Consider the following 19,638-nt stretch of genomic DNA (forward strand, 5'->3'; position numbering starts at 1 on the left):
AATGTGTGGTAGCAGTGTTGAAAAATGTGTTGAAGAAGGGCTTATGCCCAAAACGTCGATTCCCCTGCTCCTCGGATGCTGCCTGGCCTGCTGTGTTTTTCCAGCACCACATTTTTCAACTCTGGTACTCCAGCATCTGCAGTCCTCACTTTCTCCCGATGTGGTAGCAGTGTTAATTAAGGAATATATTAAAGTGATGGAAAGACAGGATATCCTAAAGGTCTCAAGGGAAGAACTTATTTGGTGAGAGCTAAGAAGCAATAGAGACCTTTAACTTTAGGTACATTCTATAGACAATCAAATAGTGATGACCGACAATAAGTAAGGGCATAAGTTCTATGCATGACATAATAATTAGCTATTTTCATTAATTACCAGAATGATCAACCAAAATGTCAATTATGGTAGAAATGCAGGTGACTTGGTCTGATTGGATAGTTCTTTCAAAATGCTAGCACAACAGTCAAATAGTCACCTTCTATCTAAAACCATCTTCTCCAAGTCAACTTGGTTGTTCTTCCAAACTGAATGAGGAACCAAGTACACTGCCAATTCTATTATATTATGCTGAAAAGTGAAATTCACTGTTTTGATCATTATAAAAGCAAATTACTTTACCAATAAATATGATTCACGTAGATCTCTTTTTAATTTTTTTCCATCCATTTTGTTTATCAAAATCTATGTACATATGGATTGCTAATTACCTTATGATATTTCCTCACTTGAAGGCATTAATTAAGTTGTCAAGGTACTAAATTATCATTAATGGGAAAATAATCATAAAGACAGGAATGTTTCAGTACTGACTGTGGTTGCTAATTCAGATATATTGCAGGTCTAACCATATTACTTTTCCATGTCTATGCTCCCAAATGAATCATCAGCACTATCTAACTCTCAAGTTGTTGCTAAGAAAGCACACTGTCACCACAAAGAAATGTTTGACAAACCTTTATTTATTCAGACAGGGAAATAAGCCAGAACTGCGTCATTGTAGTTCTGATGATTTCATGCATAAGTAATGTGGTCATGAAGTCTGTTTCACACAGATGATATGGCAAATCATTTTCATAAAAACACTGTATGTTGAACATTTCTTGCAACTGGCTTTTAAGGCACCCTCATTAAAACCATATAGACTGTAAAAAAGATGAGTTTAATTCTGTGTCCCCATACAGCAAGTATGTAGCTGAATCCAGTAGTAATTGTGCTGAGACACAGAGAAGACAAGGCAAGAAGGAAAGCTTTGAAGGAAGGGAGAGGCACTCATGCACAAGAAGAAGTGGCCTTGGTAGGCCACTTCACTGCTCTGTCAGCCAGGAAAATTACACCTTAGATTTGAGGAGAAATGAATGTAGCAAGTTTTTAATAAAGCAATATCTGCATAAAATTGGGCAGTATTGTCGACAGTGTTGATGACAGCACAAAATTGCAACAGGATACTGATATCCATTTCAGACCAAAAAGGATAGATCTGGGTACTTCTTTAGAAGGCACAAAATTAAAAGTAGCTGATGTCCAATGAGATTTGGGAGTACAGGTGCATCACTCTATAAAATACCATGAACTGGTACAGAAAATAGACAAGTAGGTTAATGGAACACTGGCCTTCCTATCAAAGAAGCTGGAATGTAAGAATGCAAAAGTTATGCTGCAGTTATACAAAACCCTGGTTCAACCCCACTTGGAGTCCTGTGAACGGATTTGGGCACTGCACGTTAGGAAGGATATATTGGTCATGAAAGGAGTTCAATGCAGGTTTACAAAGAAGATATCTGGACTTCAGGGGTTACATTATGAGGAGAGATTAGACAAAGCAGACCTTTATTGTATTGAATTTAGAAGGTTAAGGCACGGTCCAATTGAAGTCTTCAGGACAGAGCTCTTAACAGGAAAAAACACGGCAGATAACAGTTATTTCCACTGGTTGAAGATTCTAAAATCAAGGGGCATAATCTAAGAATTTGGCTCCGGCTATTCGGGAGAGATGTTTGAAGGCTGTTCAACATGCAAAGAGGTGGTTTGGAATTCTCCTCTTCAAATAGTGGTCAAGCTAATTCAACCTTATTCAACAGTACACAACCTCATCACCTCAGGGGATCTCCCACCCACTGCTTCCAACCTGTTCAGGAACCCCGCACTACAACCCCACATACCTTGATATTGTTCTAACCTCCCCCACACACCCCGCCTCCCCCACCCCAGTCCAGGAACTCCCTACATAGGTTCGGGACACAACCCACGCCCTCCCCTCCTCAAAGACTTTCATTTCACTGGCCCCGAATGCTTCATCTTCATCTACACACCATCCGTCATAATGAGGCCTCCAAGCCCTCCGTTTCTTCCTCTCCCGGCACCCCCACCAGTACCCTTCCACGACATTCTCATTCGTTTGGCTGAACTGGTCCTCACCCTCAATAATTTCTCCTTTGAATCCTCCCACTTCCATGGCCCACCCACAAGAGCTCCAGCTATGCCTGTCCCTTTGTCGGTTAAGTGGAACAGTCCATTTTCTGTAGTTACACCAGCATCATTCCCCACCTTCTCTTCTGCAACATTGATAACTGTATCGGCACTACCTCATGCTCCCACAAGGAGGTTGAACAGTTCGTCAACTTCACCAACACATTCCACCGTGACCTCAAGTTCACTTGGACCATCTCAAACACCTCCCTCCTCTTGCTGGACCTCTCCCTTTCCATCAATGGTGACCAACTCAACATGGACATCGTCTACAGACCTGCTGACTCCCACGGTTACCTGGACTATACCTCCTCCCACTCTATCATCTGTAAAAATGCTATCCCTTATTCCCAATTCCTCCACCTCCACTACATCTGCTCCCAGGAGGACCAATTCCACCACAGAACACACAAGATGGCCTCCTTCTTCAAAGACCACAATTACCCCTCCCATGTGATCAAAGATGCCTTCCAGTGCATCTCATCCATTTCCTGCACCTACACCCTCAAACCCTACCCCTCCAACCACAACAAGGACAAATCCCCCTTGGTCCTTACCTTCCACCCCACCAACCTCCACATACATCACATCATCCTCCACCATTTCTGCAACCAACAAACAGACCCCACCACCAAAGATATATTTCTCTTCCCTCCCCTATCTGCTTTTCATAAAGAACATCTCCTCCGCAACTCTCTCGTCAGATCCATGCCGTCCCCCAACCCACCCTCCCCTCCTAGCACCATCCCCTGCCACCACAGGAATTGCGAAACCTGTCCCCACACCTCCCCTCTCATCTCGATCCAAGGCCCCAAAGGAGCCTTCCACATCCATCAGAGTTTTACCGCACTTGCACATGTGATTCCGTGTATCTTAAGCTCCAGGTGTGGTCTCCTCTACACTGGGGATACAGGACACCTACTTGTGGAGCACTTCAGAGAACATCTCCAGGACACCTGCACCAACCAACCCAACGCTCTGTGGCTGAACACTTCAACTCCCCCTCCTATTCAGCCTCGACATGCAGGTCCTTGGTCTCCTCTATCACCAAACCCTTGCCACCTAACTCCTGGAGAAAGAACAACTCATCTTCCACCTTGTGACCCTCCAACCCCCAGCATCAATGTAGATTTCACCAATTTCCTCATTTCCCCTCCCCCGCCTTATCCCAGCTCTGATCTTCCAGCTCAGCACTGTCCTCGTGACCTGTCCTACCTGTCCATCTTCCTTCCCACTTGTCCAGTCCACCTTCTTCTCCGACATATCAGCATTACCCTGACCTCTGTCTACCTATCACACTCTTAGCTACCTTGCCCCTACTCCACCCCCTGTCATTTATCTCTCCACTCCCCCAGCTCACAAGCCTCATTCTTGATGAAGAGCTTATGCTTGAAACGTCGATCCTCCTGCTCCTTGGTTGCTGTCCGACCTGCTGGGCTTTTCCAGCACCACATTCTCGATTCTGATCTCCAGCATCTACTGTCCTCACTTTCTCCAAGCTAATTCAATTGTTAAATTTAAATTTGAGGCAATTTTTAAAGCAGGCTTCCGTTCACTGGATTTCCTATTCTGACATGTGAAGGACTGACAATTTCAGCATAACTGAAGTTTTGCCAGTTTGACTCTTTGCAATTTTACTGAACCTCTTTCACATGTTTTTTTCAACAGGAAAACCTGCCAACAATTTTTACACTGAGGATTTTCACATCCCAGCCTCCCCGTTGACAAACAAAATGTCTGCACTTTTAGTCTGTGTAACAAAATTTGTGGACCTGTTTATAACCTCATAAAATCCATGTATCTTCTAAATACAGCATATGGTGTATTATTAGGAATTGTGTAAATAGCAATGCGCATAGTGATGAGATGGGAAGACACGTGACTGAGAGATGACAGAGAATGCTTGTGGTGTAAGACCCAGGCATGTTGTGATACAGTGTATAGTAATCCTCCTCTTTCTGCCAACAATTCAGTTCCCACTCTGAAACTAGATTAACCAACATATGGAGATTCAACAACTGTTTTGATTCATGTATTACTAAATTCCCAAGCTGATGTAATAACATGTCATGCCACAGTGTGAAAGAAGGTGAATTTAAGCTTACAAATTTATCACATGGTAAAATTAGAGGGAAGTTCACAGCACATCTCATCAAGAAGGGATGGATAATAGGATAATAGGTCACATGAAAAAAGAAATTCAAGTGTTTGTACAGTGCAGTTTATTGTTGCAGTTTAGGAAATGTAACAGCCATTTGGTGCACAGCAAATTCCCAGTACAATAATGTCATAATAGCCTGATATTCTTTTTTAAGATGTTGATTGAGGCCAAGACACCATAATAAGTCTCAATCTTTTCTTCAAAATAGTGTCACAGAATTTTACATGTACCTGATTGGGCAACCAGATCCTCAATCTACATCTCAGTTAAAGATGGTAAAGTGACAGCAAAGCACTTCGTCAGCACCTAATAGTATCAGCTTTGACTTTTGTGTCTAATTCTGGAATGAATTTGAGTGGAAAATGTTGACTGAAAGGCAAGAATGCTACTTGTTGAACAAGGTATAGATCTGTAAGAAGCTTCATGAAATCCATCTGATCTGATGATATCACATTGTCTTTGGGCAAGCAAGGATTCAAACACAAAGTCCTGATGGACTAAATCTCTCATAATTATTCCTAACTAGCCAATTTAACTCATACCTTATGCTGTCATGCGTTAAATTACATTATGTTATAGACTGGAAGAGTTCTTTCTATTAAGACTCAATGATTGTTTATCATCAACCATTGTCAATAATTTAGGTTCTCAGACACAGAATAGAAAGGAGGATTGGTGGCAGCACTCCACCCCAGTTACAATATGTGGTTGATACCACAACATACAACACAACTAATTGAACTCTTGATAGCTCAGAAATGATATAGAGATTTAAGTTGTTGCCACATTCCTCTAGACCATTAAGACAAATGAAATAAGAATTTTATTTTGAAACCCCAATAATTGGCAATGTCAACACAAATAGTAAAGCTGATGTTTTATTACAGATATTTGGCATTATATTCATTTTCTCCTAACAAGGAAGATGAACTGGAGGTCAAACAAGGAGACATCATTAACGTTGTGAAGAAATGTGGTGATGGTTGGTACTTTGGTATGTTACAAAATAATAAATGTCACCTATTCTTCAGTGTGTTATTCAAGTAAACCTCAGAAGATCTAACTCATTCTGACATGAGTGATACAGTACGAGACAAATGGTGTCTAAACCACATGATGTAGTCGATGCCTTTCATAAATGCTTCACCCTGTGGAGATCTCCAGTTAACTTCACTAAGTCTTTCATTATTCTTCCAGTGTAATCCAAATTTCCTTATGTGCTCCCTATGCATCTACAAAACATGAAAATGGAAATATCAAAATTGATTTCATATTTTCCTCAAAAGAATTAAAGTACATTGTTTCACCAATGCAACGCTGAAATTAATCAGCACTTTATGAATGCCAAAATACTACTTACAGAGTAGGTTATATCCTGTATATCACATTGAACATTACATATGTTCTATCTATGCCGATACTTGTTTCTGTTGTGGTATTTAGCATACTGTGACAATTTGAATAATGTTCATGAACTAAGGCCAAGAACTTTGACTATAAACCCACCTTTTCACTTTGCCCTCACAATGGGGACCATGATATTTGCATGCATGCTTCTGATACTAAATGGGAGGAGCACTGTTGTGATAAGGAACATATGCCAGAATTAGGAGCAAATTACTGCAGATGCTGTACTGAAAACAAATATTGCTGGAAATCACAGTGAGTCAGGCAGCATCTGTGGAGAGAGAGCAAGCTAATGGTTCAAGTCTAGTGACTCTGCTTCAGAGCTGACTTGAAGTATGAACAGAATGACCAATGATGATAATCATGGAATGCTGATTTCATGCAGTGCTACCATTTTGGAGCTCAGGGCTCCAACTAACACCCTGCTGGAAATCTGAAATAAACACAGGAAGTATAGGAGGGACCCAACATGTCTGGCAGCAACAGTGGAGAGAGAAACAAGGCAAATGTTTAAGTCCAGAAGTTCAATCCCAAATTCTCAAAGAAGAGTCATTCTGGACTTAAAGTTTTAACTCTGTTTCTCTCTCCATATATGCGGCCTTTATTTCCCTTAACCTTTCCCTTCATTTCCTGGTTTAAATTATTACATATTTTTCACATTGGGTACGTGCAATTACATTGATTACAACTGTACACTAATAATCTCATATGACTGGAATTTTGTGACATGTTCAATAACTGAAGAGAAAAACTCAACTTAATTAACTACTAAATCAGTTAAATCCCAGGTGATATCAGATTGAAAGCTAATTTGAATAGAAGTAAGGGAGGAAATTTGCAGCCCCTTTTTTTTTGCAATTTTCTGTCATGGCACTGAAAAGTTAGCCAATGGAAAACAATAGCATCTAATAAAAATTAAAGAAAAATACAGCAGATGCTGGAAGTCAGAAATAAAACCATGAAGTGCTTGAAATATTCAGCAGATCTGTTGACAGAGAAAGAGCATTAACATTTTGAGTTATACATGGCTGAAATGTTTTATAACATTGAAAAGACGGAGAAAGAGAAAGAACAAAGAGGAAGCTCTATGATAGGCTCAAGGTCCTGTTGAACATTTCTTCACTTTCTGCTTTTATGTCAATATATTGTAACAACATCTAGTTTGGAGATTGACTCTGAGTCGGTACATTGTGTCACCTGCAGATTCTCAGAACTGATGCACTGTAGTTTGGGCACAAAAGTTAGTTTAAGCTGCCATTTACTCCATAAAGGGTGAATGAGAGGGGAGAAATTGGGTATCAATTGGTGACAATTATCCTAACTGGCAAAAGAAAAGGCATAAAGGGCCAAATTACCTTTTGTGTGTCCAGTGCCCCAAAATAATCGGAAATAAATACAATAAATATCTTACAATTGGACTGCCTTCCGTGCAACAGATGTTGGGTCTTACTCACGCAAATGTTCTTGCTAGAACTGTGGCAAGACATGCACACCCAGAGCACTAACACTCCATGCTCAAATTAGAGCTCAGAGAAACATGCAATGTCTGGCTTCAGTGTTCATTTTTGTCTGGAAGGTGGGACAGTAGGACCTTGACTGGGTTCAGCTATTTGTTTCGGTAAGTTTGAAGTAATCAGCCGGAGGAATGGTAAAAGAGTGGTCGTGGAGAAAGATGGTGGTGGGTACCTTGGGGGTGAGTTCCATGAAGAATATTACCTGGGGTCTGCAGTATTGTTGCTGGCTGGGGCTTGAGTTTGATTTTGTGAGGTCGAGGAATCCAGGAAAATAAAATCAGTCTGTAGTTTTGTTGGCTGGGCCTCAGTAGAAGAATATCGTTGGAGAGAAGTGAGACTGGGACTTGGAAAAAGATAGGCGGAGTGGTTGCGAGCTGCATGTGTGGAATGCTTTGCTACCTGGAAGTCAGAGTCAGAATTATGCACGGTTTAGAGATCTTGAAACTTTGGATGAGGAATATCAGCAATGGTGTTGGCCTCAGGAGCAAGTTGAAGTTACAAAATGGAGCAGAGCATGCATTAAACACCTTTATTGCATATATTTGTCTTCCTTATTTAGATCTTAGCAAAATAGCATCCAGGACACCTACTATATGCACACAGCACTTACTCAATTTTTTACACAAAACAGTACTGGCAGCATTGAAATCTCCTTTTATGCAGCCAAGTGCATTAACAGGGAGGCAGTTTGTAGATAATCATTGCTCTCCTGAAGTGATATTTTCAAATGGTTAACAACAGATTATGTGCCAGTCAACTAAAACTCATAGTAACATCCAAATACAAGGAAGAGAAAACTGAACTTGAGCATTGCTTGTAAAAAAAAAATTCCTAACTGGCGAAAAAGTAAGATACTGTATCTTCTATATTATTGAAAATAGACATTTTAAGTCATGTTGCATTAATTGTATTAAAGTACAATAATCTATCATCATGGTCATTTATTTAATATGAAATAGACACAAGGGCGGAATGTTTGTCAATGTTGACTGAAAGCCTCTTATTATAGTTATGCTTTTACACGTAATTTTAATAAGTCCCTCATAAACAAGGACTATTTTATGTTTTTTTTTAAGTGTAGAGCATAGTTGGCTCAATGTTAAAAAAATGTCTGGTCATTAATTTACAATATTTTTACAGCACACTTGGTTATGAGGGGGTGTAAGTGAATGAATAGCCAATGGAATGTTTTTGAATTATAGTTGGTCATAGCAACTTTATTTGTTTTTTTTAAATTACAATGTCACCATGTTTATGTAGCAGGCAATATTTATTCAACTGTATTATTTAAATAATAATACGCATGCTTCACCGTATACCTAACCTTAACTGAAGAGTGTACTGCCTAAATTATTCATTGCATTGATATCTGTATTTTATAGGTACATCCAGAAGAACCAAGAAGTTTGGCACTTTCCCAGGAAATTATGTGGAAAAATTGTGTTTATGACCAACAGAATTGATTCTCCAATTCAACCATGATAGTATCCTGGGTGAATTCCGAGCCTGAATGGGTCAGGACATGCACTGAAGTAAACACTCTATAGGCAAAGTGAAGTCCCAGTGGTAGATTCATTTGGCCCAGAATTAACTGGAAGATTTTGGTTGATGCATTTGTTTTTCTTTAAAGAAGTCTAGGTCCATTTGATTTATGCTGTTCCTTATCTCAAGTCACGGCTATATGAAAGCTTCCATGTTACATTCACTGCAATGTCACTTCACTCATTAACGCCTGTGCAAAACATCAGGAAACAGGAATTGTTACATTTTCCCAAGTTCTCCAAACATAAGCTTAGATGCAAAATTTTGGGAACAGCAGGAACTGAAATCATTCCTTGCAATGATTGATTGTAATTCTTTAACAATTTATTTTTAAAAGTTATTCCTTCTTATTGAGACCTTATTGAATCCCACTTTTAAGCATGTGACCCATAGTATTGAATGTGACCACATTTCAAGGGCTTATCCATGTGTGCTTGAAAGGTTATGAGATCTTCCTCTTCTCCCACTCTTCTAGGTGATTTTCACCACCCTCTGGGTGAAATAATGTTTCCTCAAAATCCCTCCGAACCTCCTGTCTTTCACTTTAAAATTATGCCCCTTGTTTTTGTCCCCTTTGATAGCTGCTTTCTCTCATCCTGTCCATGCTCCTCATAATAATATCCACTTCAATCAGGTCCTCCATCAGACCTTGCTGCAATAAAGAAAACAACCTGAGCTTATCCAGCCTTGCTTCATTGTTAAAATGCACCAAACCAGATGACATTTTGTTGAATCTCCTCTGCATCCCCTCCAGTGCAATCACATCTTTCCTATAATGTGCTGACCTGAACTGCACACAGTACTCATGCTGTGGCCTAACCAAAGTTTTGCACAGCTTCAACATTATCTCCCTATTCTTCCAATCAAAGCCACAACTGATAAAAGCAAGTGTCCACTATGCCTTCTTAACTATCCTAATAACCTGTGTTTCAACCTTTGTGGCTTTGTGGACAAGAACTCCAAATTCTTCTGTTCCTCTGAACTTCTTAGCTTCTGAGTATGCTGCCGTTCATTGAGTCGTGAGTGTGTTGCTGGGAAAGCACGGCAGGTCAGGCAGCATCCGAGGAGCAGGAGAATCGATGTTTTGGGCATAAGCCCTTCATCAGGAATGAGGCTTGTGGGCCAGGGTGCTGAGAGTAAATGGTAGGGGGTGGGGCTGGGTAGCTGAGAAAGCAATAGGTGGATGAAGGTGAGGGAGAAGGTGATAGGTCAGAAGGGAAAGTGATGGATAGGTCCAGAGGGTGGTACCAAGTTGGAGGCTTGGGACTGGGATAATGTGGGGGAGGGGGAATGTTGAAATCCATATTTAGCCCGTGTGGTTGCAGGATCCCAAGGTGGAATATGAGGCGTTCTTCCTCCAGGCATTGGCTGGTAACGGTTTGGTGGTAGAGGAGGCCCAGGACCTGCATGTCCTTGACGGAGTGGGAGGGGCGTTGAAATGTTCAACCACGGAGGGGCGGGGTTAGTGGTTGCGGGTGTCCCAGAGATATTCTCTGAAACAATCTGCAAGAAGGCGTACTGTCTCCCCGATGTAGAGGAGACTACACTGAGTGCAACAGATGCAGTAAATGACATTGATAGAGGTACAGGTAAATTTCTGACTGATGTAGAAGGATCCCTTGGGGCCTTGGACGGAGGTGAAGGGAGTGGTGTGGACGTAGGTTTTGCACTATCTGCAGTGGCAGGGAAAGGTGCCAGGTGTGGTATGGGCTGATGTGGGGGGGCGTGGACCTGATGAGGGAGTCACAGAGGGAATGGTCTCTCTGGAATGCTGATAGGGGTAGGGAGGGAAATATACCTTTGGTGGTGGGGTCCGTTTGGAGGTGGCCGAAGTGGCAGAGGATGATGCAATGTATGTGGAGGTTGGTGGGGTGGAAGGTGAGGTCAGGGGGGGCTCTGCCCTTGTTACATTGGAAGGGGTGGGTTTCAAGGACGGTGATGCGTGAAGTGGAGGAGGTGCGCTGGAGGGCATAGACTGCAAGTTGTAATCATTGAAGAAGGAGGCCATCTGGAACATTCTGAGATGTAATTGGTCATCCTGGGAACAGATGGGTGGAGGTGGAGGAATTAGGAATAAGGAATGGCGTTTTTACGGGAGATCAGGTGGGAGGAGATGTAGTCTACATAGCTGTGGGAGTCGGTGGGCTTGTAGTAGATGTCTGTGGTTAGTCAGCCACTGGAGATGGTGATGGAGAGGTCCAGGAAGGAGAGGGAAGTGTCCAAAATGGTCCAGGTGAATTTGAGGTCAGGGTGGAAGGTGTTGGTAAAGTTGATGAACTGATCAATCTCCTCGTGGGAGCACGAGGCGGCGCCTATACAGACATCAAAATAGCAGAGGAACAGTTTGGGGGGGGAGGGGGCTAGTGCCAGTGTAACTGCGGAAGGTGGACTGTTCCACATATCCAACAAACAGGCAGGCATAACTGGGTCCCATGTGGGTACCCATGGCTACCCCTTTGGTTTGGAAGAAGTAGGAGGATTGGAAGGAGAAGTTGTTGAGGGGAGGACCAGTTCAGCCAGGCAGATGAGGGTGTCGGTGGAAGGGTACTTGTTGGGATGGCATGACAGGAAGAAACAGAGGGCCTGGAGACCGTCGTCGTGGCGGATTGATGTGTACAGGGACTGATGTGAATGGTGAAGATGAAGCCTTGTAGGCTGTGGAAATGAAAATCTTGGAGGGGATGAAGGGAATGGGTGGTGTCACAAACGTAGGTGGGGAGTTCCTGGACTAAGGAGGTAGGAAGAGATGAGTTCGGTGGGACAAATGTAGGCTGAGATAATGGGTCGACCAGGGCAGTCAGGTTTGTGAATCTTAGGAAGGAGGTAGAATCAGGGTGTGCGGGGTTCACAGACAATGAGATTGGATACTGTAGATGGGAGATCCCCAGCAGTGATGAGGTTGTGGATGGTCTGAGAGATGATAGTTTGGTGATGGAGGTGGGGTTGTGGTCAAGGGGGCAGTAGGTGGAGGTATCTGAGAGTTGGCGCCTGGCTTCAGTGGTGTAGAGGCCAGTGAGCCACACTACTACAGCACCCTCTTGTCTGCGGTTTGATGGTGAGGTTGGGGTTGCAGCGGAGGGAGTGGAGGCTGCGCGTTGTGAGGGCAGAAAGTTGGAGTGGATGAGGGGGGAGGACAGGTTGAAGCGATCGATGTCACAGCGACAGTTTGAGATGAAGAGGTCAAGAGCAGATAACAGACCGGCACTGGGTGTCCAGGTGGATGGGGTGTGTTGGAGGCGGACGAAGGGATCCTCGGTGGGTGGGCAGGTGTTCTGGTTGAAAAGGTGGGCCCAGAGGCAGAGGCAGCGAAAGAAACATTCAAGATTGCAGTGTTTGCCAATCTCATTAATCTGGGAGCATAGAGGCATAAAGGTGTGGGCTTTGCTGAGGACTAAACATTTGTCCTCAGTGAGGGGGAGGTCTGGGGGAATGGTGAACACACAAGCTGGGAGCTAGTACCTGGAGTGGGGCTGGAGCTGGAGGTGGGGTGGAGACAGTTGCTTGAGTGGGCATGATTATACAGTCAGGATTGATGTCATCAATGGAAGTGACACTCACAAAGGGGACAGAAGTGGGGCTTTTGGCTGTGTCCTCAGGAGCGGAAGTGACATCACGAGCAACGTGGCTGGTGTTTCGGTTTGGTTCTTGATGGGTGCCATTCATTGAGTACTCCATTGTCTTATTACAACTTCCAAAGTGCTTCATCACATGCTTTCCAAGAGCATTATATCTCTGAATACATTTTGGGAGCAATTGTATTTTCTTAAAAAAGCAGTGTTTAATGTGCAAAAGGGATAGTTTGGTGTCTTTCAATTTAATTTTCATAGTAACATTAAAAATGACTTAAAGAAGAAAGTAGGAAAATATTCTGTAATTTCCTCAGGCTCTGACCTTTTGTATTGATTCTGTTCATCTTACATGAGTTTTTACTCAATTTCATATCAATACACTTCAGGAAATTAAATTGAAATATCCTTAATAGACCACATTATGCCTTCTTCTATCTCTCGGAAAATGATAACATGTTCCAAATAAATTTCTGACCTAACAAAATCAAATTGCATTCACAGAACTAACGAATCAACTTAACTTTATTTCACAATTCAAATCTCAAATGTTAATAGTTTCTAATGTACACCAGAGTCATACAGATTAACGCACCCTTAAACATTATATTTTCAACTGTAGAGGTGGATACTTGTTCAAACAGACCTAACTCAGGTTGCTATCCTGAGATGGACTCATTCCATAGCTATCTCCCTCAAGCTCTACTTCTTCAGAGCAGGCATGTATTAGCAAAATATTTACATAAGGCTGCCTGTCCCAAATACATTAGTGAATGATAAAGAATCTGTACTTTATTTATGAAGATGTATTTATAATTTGTGGAAATCACATTATTTGCATTGATTGCAATTTCCTCGTCACTAGATGTAATCTGTATTAGGCAATGATGAGTGTAATTTATAACTAACATTGTTTCTTAATAAAAAATCAGGAAAGAGAAAAGTATATTGAGTGCTTACAATTTCAAACAGTGCGATTTTGTTTGTACATGTGGTGAAAGTGCTGATTTTATGAGACAAATGTCTATATTTTAAAAATGTAGAGGAACCTTGATTACTCGAATATCAATTATCTGAATATCGGATTATCCGAAGGAGATCTCCAAATCCTGATAGAAACATTACATCAAAGAGCTGTTTCCAACACTGATCGCACCTTTTGTTTACAGTGATTAAAAATGAACTTGGCTTACTGAAATGCTGCTGACAACAGTCCTGGACATCGATGGGAGCCCAGGCACTGTCTCTGAATGACTGACCTCTCTCTCTCTCTCACTCTCTTTCTTTCTCTCTCTCTCTCTCTCTCTCTCTCTCTCTCCCCCCACTTCACACACTTTCCTGGAGTTCTACACAGGATATACCCTAAACCCCTCCTTCCCCAGATAATCTCTCCAACAAGGCAATGGTGGAACTTGGCAAAATGTTGCAGTAAAAAGTTGTGTGTGTGTTATTTGAGACTCACGCCACCCCCACCCCCCACAAAGGCAGCATCAGTCCTACTGTTGGTGTCTGGTCTGGCTGCCCTGGAGGTGGGGGGGGGCAGGTGGGGCACGGTGGCGCAGATGGAGGGCAGTGGGCGGTGGGGGGGTAGCAGATGGGGGGGGGAGGTGGCGTGGGGTCAGACAGGGAGCGGGGTTGGGGAGGGGCTGGAGGGGGACGGGGTTGGGGGGCTCAGACAGGGAGTGGGGTTGGGGGGTTCAGACAGGGAGTGGGGTTGGGGAGGGTCAGAAGGGGACAGTGTTGGGGAGGGGTCGGACGGGGACGGAGTTGGGGGGGTCAGACAGGGAGCTGGGTTGGGGGGGTCGGACGGGGACGGGGTTGGGGGGGTCAGACGGGGAAGCAGTTGGGGGGGTCAGACGGGTACAGGGCTGGAGGGGGTCAGACGGGTACAGGGTTGGGGGTGTCAGACAGGGAGCAGGGTTGGGGGGATCAGACGGGGACGGGGATGGGGGGAGCGGACAGGGAGCAGTGTTGGGGGTTCGGACAGGGAGCGGGGTTGGGAGGTGTCGGTCAGGGATGGAGTGAGGGTGTTGGACAGGGACGATGTTGGGGCATGTCGGACGGGGACAGGGTTGGGGGGGTCGTATGGGGACAGGGTTGGGGGGGCAGACTGGGAGCGGGCTTGGGGGGGTTGTTCGGGAACGGGGTTGGGGGGGTCAGACAGGGAACGGTGGTGGGGGGGTCGGACGGGGACGGGGTTAGGGGGTTGGACAGGGATGCGGTTGGGGGGTGTCGGACGGGGAGCGGGGTTGGGGGGGTGTCAGACAGGGAACGGGGTTGGGGGCGTCAGATGTGGACGGTGTTGGGGGGGTCAGACTGGGACAGGGTTGGGGAGGGTCGGATGGGGAGTGGGGTTGGAGGTGGTTGGTCGGGTCGGGGTTGTGAGGGGTCGGACGGGGAGTGGGGTTGGGGAAGGTCGGACGGGGATGGGGTGGGGGGTTTGGTCGGGGACAGGGTTGGAGGTGGTCGGATGGGGACGGGGTTGGGGGGGTCGGACGGGGACGGGGTTGAGGGGGGTCAGATGGAGATGGGGTTGGGGGGTCAGACTGGGACAGGGTTGGGAAGGGTCGGACGGGGAGTGGGGTTGGGGGTGGTTGGTCGGGGACGGGGTTGTGGGGGGTCGGACTGGGATGGGGGTGGTGGGGTGGTTGGATGGGGACGGGGTTGTGGGGGTTGGTTGGGGAGTGGGGTTGGGGAGGATCGGACAGGGAGTGGGGTTGGGGAAGGTCGGACGGAGACGGGGTTGGGGGGGTCAGACAGGGAGTGGGGTTGGGGAGGGTTGGACGGGGACGGGGTTGGGGGGGTCGGACGGGGAGTGGGGTTGGGGGTGCATCGGACGGGGAGCGGGGTTGGGGGGGCGTCGGACAGGGAGCGGGGTTGGGGAGGGGTGGACGGGGACAGGGTTGAGGGGGGTCGGACGGAGACGGGGTTGGGGTGGGTCAGACAGGGAGTGGGGTGGGGGGGGTCAGGCGGATGAGTGTTCGGATGGGGGGGGAGTTGCGGGAACTTGCATGCGGTGTGCTTCTGCTAAGTCTCCTAACCGGGGAGCGGACTTAGCAAGTGTTCATTGTGTCAATCCCATTGAACAGAAGGGGGTGGGGAGGGGGCTTCAGTAATACTGCTCAGAAACGAACCCTGAGACAGAGAGAGGGAGCAAGGCAGGCAGAGCGAGGAAAAAGGAAACTTCCAAAAACTCCGAGCCCCAGAGGAGAGGCATTGAATCAATTAACCGAATAATCAATTATCCAAGTGAAATAGTGCCCGCCCATCCCATTCAGATAATCGAGGTTCCTCTGTATTTGAGAATGCCGCAGAGAATAAAGTGATGAATACCCAGTTATACAGGCCAATGGGGCTGATTGCCTTATTTCTATTTTCAACTTCTATGTAATCCGGTGCACCTACCTCTTTAATACTGTTTTGGGTCTACTTACAACATATGGACGAGAGTGTTTAAGAAGGCCACCATCCTTTCAAGGGCAACTAGAGACAGACAATAAATTAAAACAAAGAATTGCAGACGCTGGAAACCTGAAACAAAAGCAGAAATTGCTGAAAAAACTCAGCAGGTATGGCAATATCAGTGGGAAGAAAGCAGAGTTATCATTTTGAGTTTGTTGACTCTGATGAAGACATTTACCGAACTTGAAATGTTAACTCTGCTTTCTTTCCCATAGATTTTGCTACACCTGCTGGGTTTTTCCAGCAATTTCTATTTTTGTTACAGGCAATTAATGCTGGCTAACTAACAATGCCCACATGCCGCAAGTGATTCTCTTTTTGAATGTCCCTTTATTTCAAGGAGAAAGCAGGCCTACAACTGACAATGATCAGAGAATTCCAGAAAACAATACTATTGGGTGTTGCTGTAAATTAATTTTTATGTAACAATAAATGTCATTTCAACATCAAGATTCAATAAAAGGGATCATAGCTCAATATCATACTGTGTTCAGAAGGATGAAAAAAAACTCTTTGTGTGAACTACCCTTTTTACCTCAAAAATTAATTTGGCCTTAAGCTTCATAGAAAAACAAATTGCTATTGTGATTTCTTTTCTGGAATTGTTTGAATGTCAGGGTTTACACTGACAACGCTGTTAAAAAATATCCCTCTTTCATTGGCTTCTAGGAGATTAAAATGTCCATAACGGCAGTACAAAGACAAACGTCAACATCAAGGGAACTGGTTTCTTTGTAACCAGTCCATTTCCATATACAGCCATTCTCCATTGCTCGTTGCAGAATTTTTTGTGCACTTTGCAGGAACACCATCTGGAGTAACAGACTTCTCTTTCTCTATGCCAGCAAAATACAGTACTCAGTGAGGATTGTAACCTTGTCATTATGTTTCTTTTGTTGTTTTTTTGGTATGGGAAAATATAAGTCAGCCAATTCATGCACAGCTTTGTAAATTAAAACATACTACAATGCAGAAGGTTTGAAACTACCAAAAGTGGAAAAACCATTACTTTCTCAATTTCTTTTTTTAACCCAAAATAATAAAAAGTTACCACTGACTTGTTGTCGAAACCTTTAACATGATTTGTATGTGTTGCAGATGAAGGAAACCAATTGTACCAACCACTTTATTTTTTTTTACTCATTCATGGGACCAGGGCAGCACTGACTGGTCACAGCCCATCTGCATCTGCCCGGGAGAAGGCAGTAGTGAGTGAACGACTGCAGTTCTTGTTTTGTAGGTGCACAAGGTTCAGGAATTTGGACAGGACAATGAAGGAGCAGTGATATCATTCAAAGTTAGAATGATGAGAGAGTTAAAGGGGTACTTGCAGGTGGTAATGTTCCAGTGCATCTCCTCCCATAGTCCCTTAAGTGTTAGAGGTCATGGTTTTGAAAGGCAATTTGTAAGGATGTTGGCTTAGTTGTTGCAGTGTTTCTTGTCATTGGTACACGCTGCTGCCATTGTGCATTTTGATGGCGAATTGAGTAAATGTTAAAGGTGCTGGATCAGGTGGCAATCAAGCAGGCTGCTTTGTCCAAGAAGGTATCAAGCTTCTTGAGTATTGTTGGAGCCACATTCAAGTATTCCACCATACTCATGACTTGTGGCTTGTATATGGCGGATCAGCACGAGGGAGTTAGGTGTTATCATCGCAGTTGATGTTATTAATGGACAATTCCGATCCCAGTCTGAAATTTGATTTGATATGTCAAGCTTTGTTTTGTTTTCATCTAACAGCTTAACAAGCAAACAAATTCTGTTTCTTCTGATTCAGTAAGTGCTGCCCTGGAATGGAAATGAACTAATGAAAATGAACTAAGGTTTTTCAATGTCTAATGTGTCCACTTGTAAAGCTCTCCTCATGCAAAAAAAAACTCCAATTATCACGCCAGGAACTCCTTCTGCCATACTATTATTTAAGGAAAATCATGGTGGTTGAAATACTGACTAGTTAGTCTTTAACGCTTGCAAACACATAGACTAAACTCTACATCCAACTAAATTAAAACTAAACTCCAAATAACAGACTAGATTTCTCACTGCACATTAACAAGGCAATTCAACTGAACTCATAACCTGAGATCAGGGAGCAAAATGAAAAGTGATTCAGTGTAACACAGATTACCACGGCTGGCATGGTAGCTCAGCAGTTAACACTGCTGCTTACAGCGCCAGGGATCCAGGTTTGATTCCATCCTCAGGCAACAGTCTGTGTGGCACTTGCACATTCTCCCTGGGTCTGTGTGGGTTTCCTCCACGGTGCTCCGGTTTCCTCCCACAGTGCAAAGATGTGCATGTTAAAAGGATTTGCCATGCTAAATTGTCTATAGTATCCAGGAATGTGCAAGCTGGTGGGAAATGCAGGATTACAGGGGTAGAGTGGGAAGGATGGGTGTGGGAGGGATGCTCTTCAGATGATTAGTGTGGACTCAATAGGCAAAATGACCTGCTTCCACACTGTAGGGATTCTAAATTACTGAATTAGTACAGTATCTAAAGTTCAAAAGCACAGAACTGTATTTGCAAAAACGGAAGAGTGTGCACAACTACCCCAGCTAACAATTATCAATTTTGTAGAAAAGAAATGTTGCTTCAAAGAAGTCAACTGCTATTTTTATGAGAAGAAGCATCATATCCAAATTATATATCACAACAAGTAGCCTGTAGAATCAGCAAAAAGTGAAGCCTTCAACAAATTGAAAGGTCTATGAAATAGTGATGTAGAAATACCTTTCCTCAGTGAGATCAAGGAACCAATTGGATTCTACTGGACATCCTTATAGATAGAAACACAACATGCTTTAAGTTAGACATAGGTGCATCAGATTTGGTTCTTCCTGGTGCTGAGCCATGGCTGGAGAAAGTTTCTGTTTGGTGAAGCTCAGCATAAGCTGGAGGGACAGTATCTCTTTTTCTGCTTTGAGACCCTGCAGCCGTCAGAACTCAATAATGAGTTCCATGATTTTAGAGCCTGAGTATCTTCTCTCATGTCCTTACCCCAAACCCCACATGCCAGGCCTTGTCATCACATGGGCTGCTACCGCAAAATAACCATTGTTAGCCACTAATAGTACCCATTAACATTTCCACCTATCATTTATTCCACTCCCTCACCCAATTTCAGCATATGTGCAAAAGTTTTCCTAGCTAAAATCAGTTCTGAGGAAGAGTTACTGGACTTGAATTGTTAACTTTGCTTTCTCTCCACAGTTGCTAGCAGGCCACTGAGTTTTCCAGCAATTTCTATTTTTGTTTTAGAACATGATGAATGTCCTCCATTTTTATTTCACCTTCCATCCTTTGTCTGACCAAGTCATCTGGATGTAGGTTTGCTTGCTGAGCAGGAAGGTTCATTTCCAGACGGTTCGTCACCCTACTAGGTAACATCTTCAGTGGGCCTCTGTGCGAAGCACTGTTGATAATTCCTGTTTTCTATTTATATGTTTGGGTTTCTTTGGGTTGGTGATGTCATTTCCTGTGGTGACATCATTTTCTGTGGTGACGTCATTTCTGGTTC

General features: G+C 43.9%; 1 protein-coding gene and 1 long non-coding RNA gene across 2 annotated transcripts in view; one reads left to right on the forward strand and one right to left on the reverse strand.

Moving 5' to 3' along the window:
* LOC140491993 (uncharacterized) overlaps window positions 1–12,952 on the forward strand; it is a 118,806-nt gene extending 105,854 nt beyond the window's left edge. The window contains exons 18-19 of the mRNA XM_072590569.1: window positions 5,515–5,621; window positions 8,931–12,952. Of these exons, the coding sequence (XP_072446670.1) occupies window positions 5,515–5,621; window positions 8,931–8,998 (175 nt within the window). The 3' untranslated portion in view covers window positions 8,999–12,952. The remainder of the gene's footprint in view (window positions 1–5,514; window positions 5,622–8,930) is intronic.
* The window catches only part of LOC140491994 (uncharacterized), a 40,708-nt gene continuing 26,674 nt past the window's right edge, over window positions 5,605–19,638 (reverse strand). Inside the window, exon 3 of the long non-coding RNA XR_011963462.1 lies at window positions 5,605–5,859. This is a non-coding gene — a long non-coding RNA (uncharacterized lncRNA). The remainder of the gene's footprint in view (window positions 5,860–19,638) is intronic.

This window comes from Chiloscyllium punctatum, chromosome 20, assembly GCF_047496795.1.
Source record: "Chiloscyllium punctatum isolate Juve2018m chromosome 20, sChiPun1.3, whole genome shotgun sequence".
NCBI classification, from domain to species: Eukaryota; Metazoa; Chordata; class Chondrichthyes; order Orectolobiformes; family Hemiscylliidae; genus Chiloscyllium; species Chiloscyllium punctatum.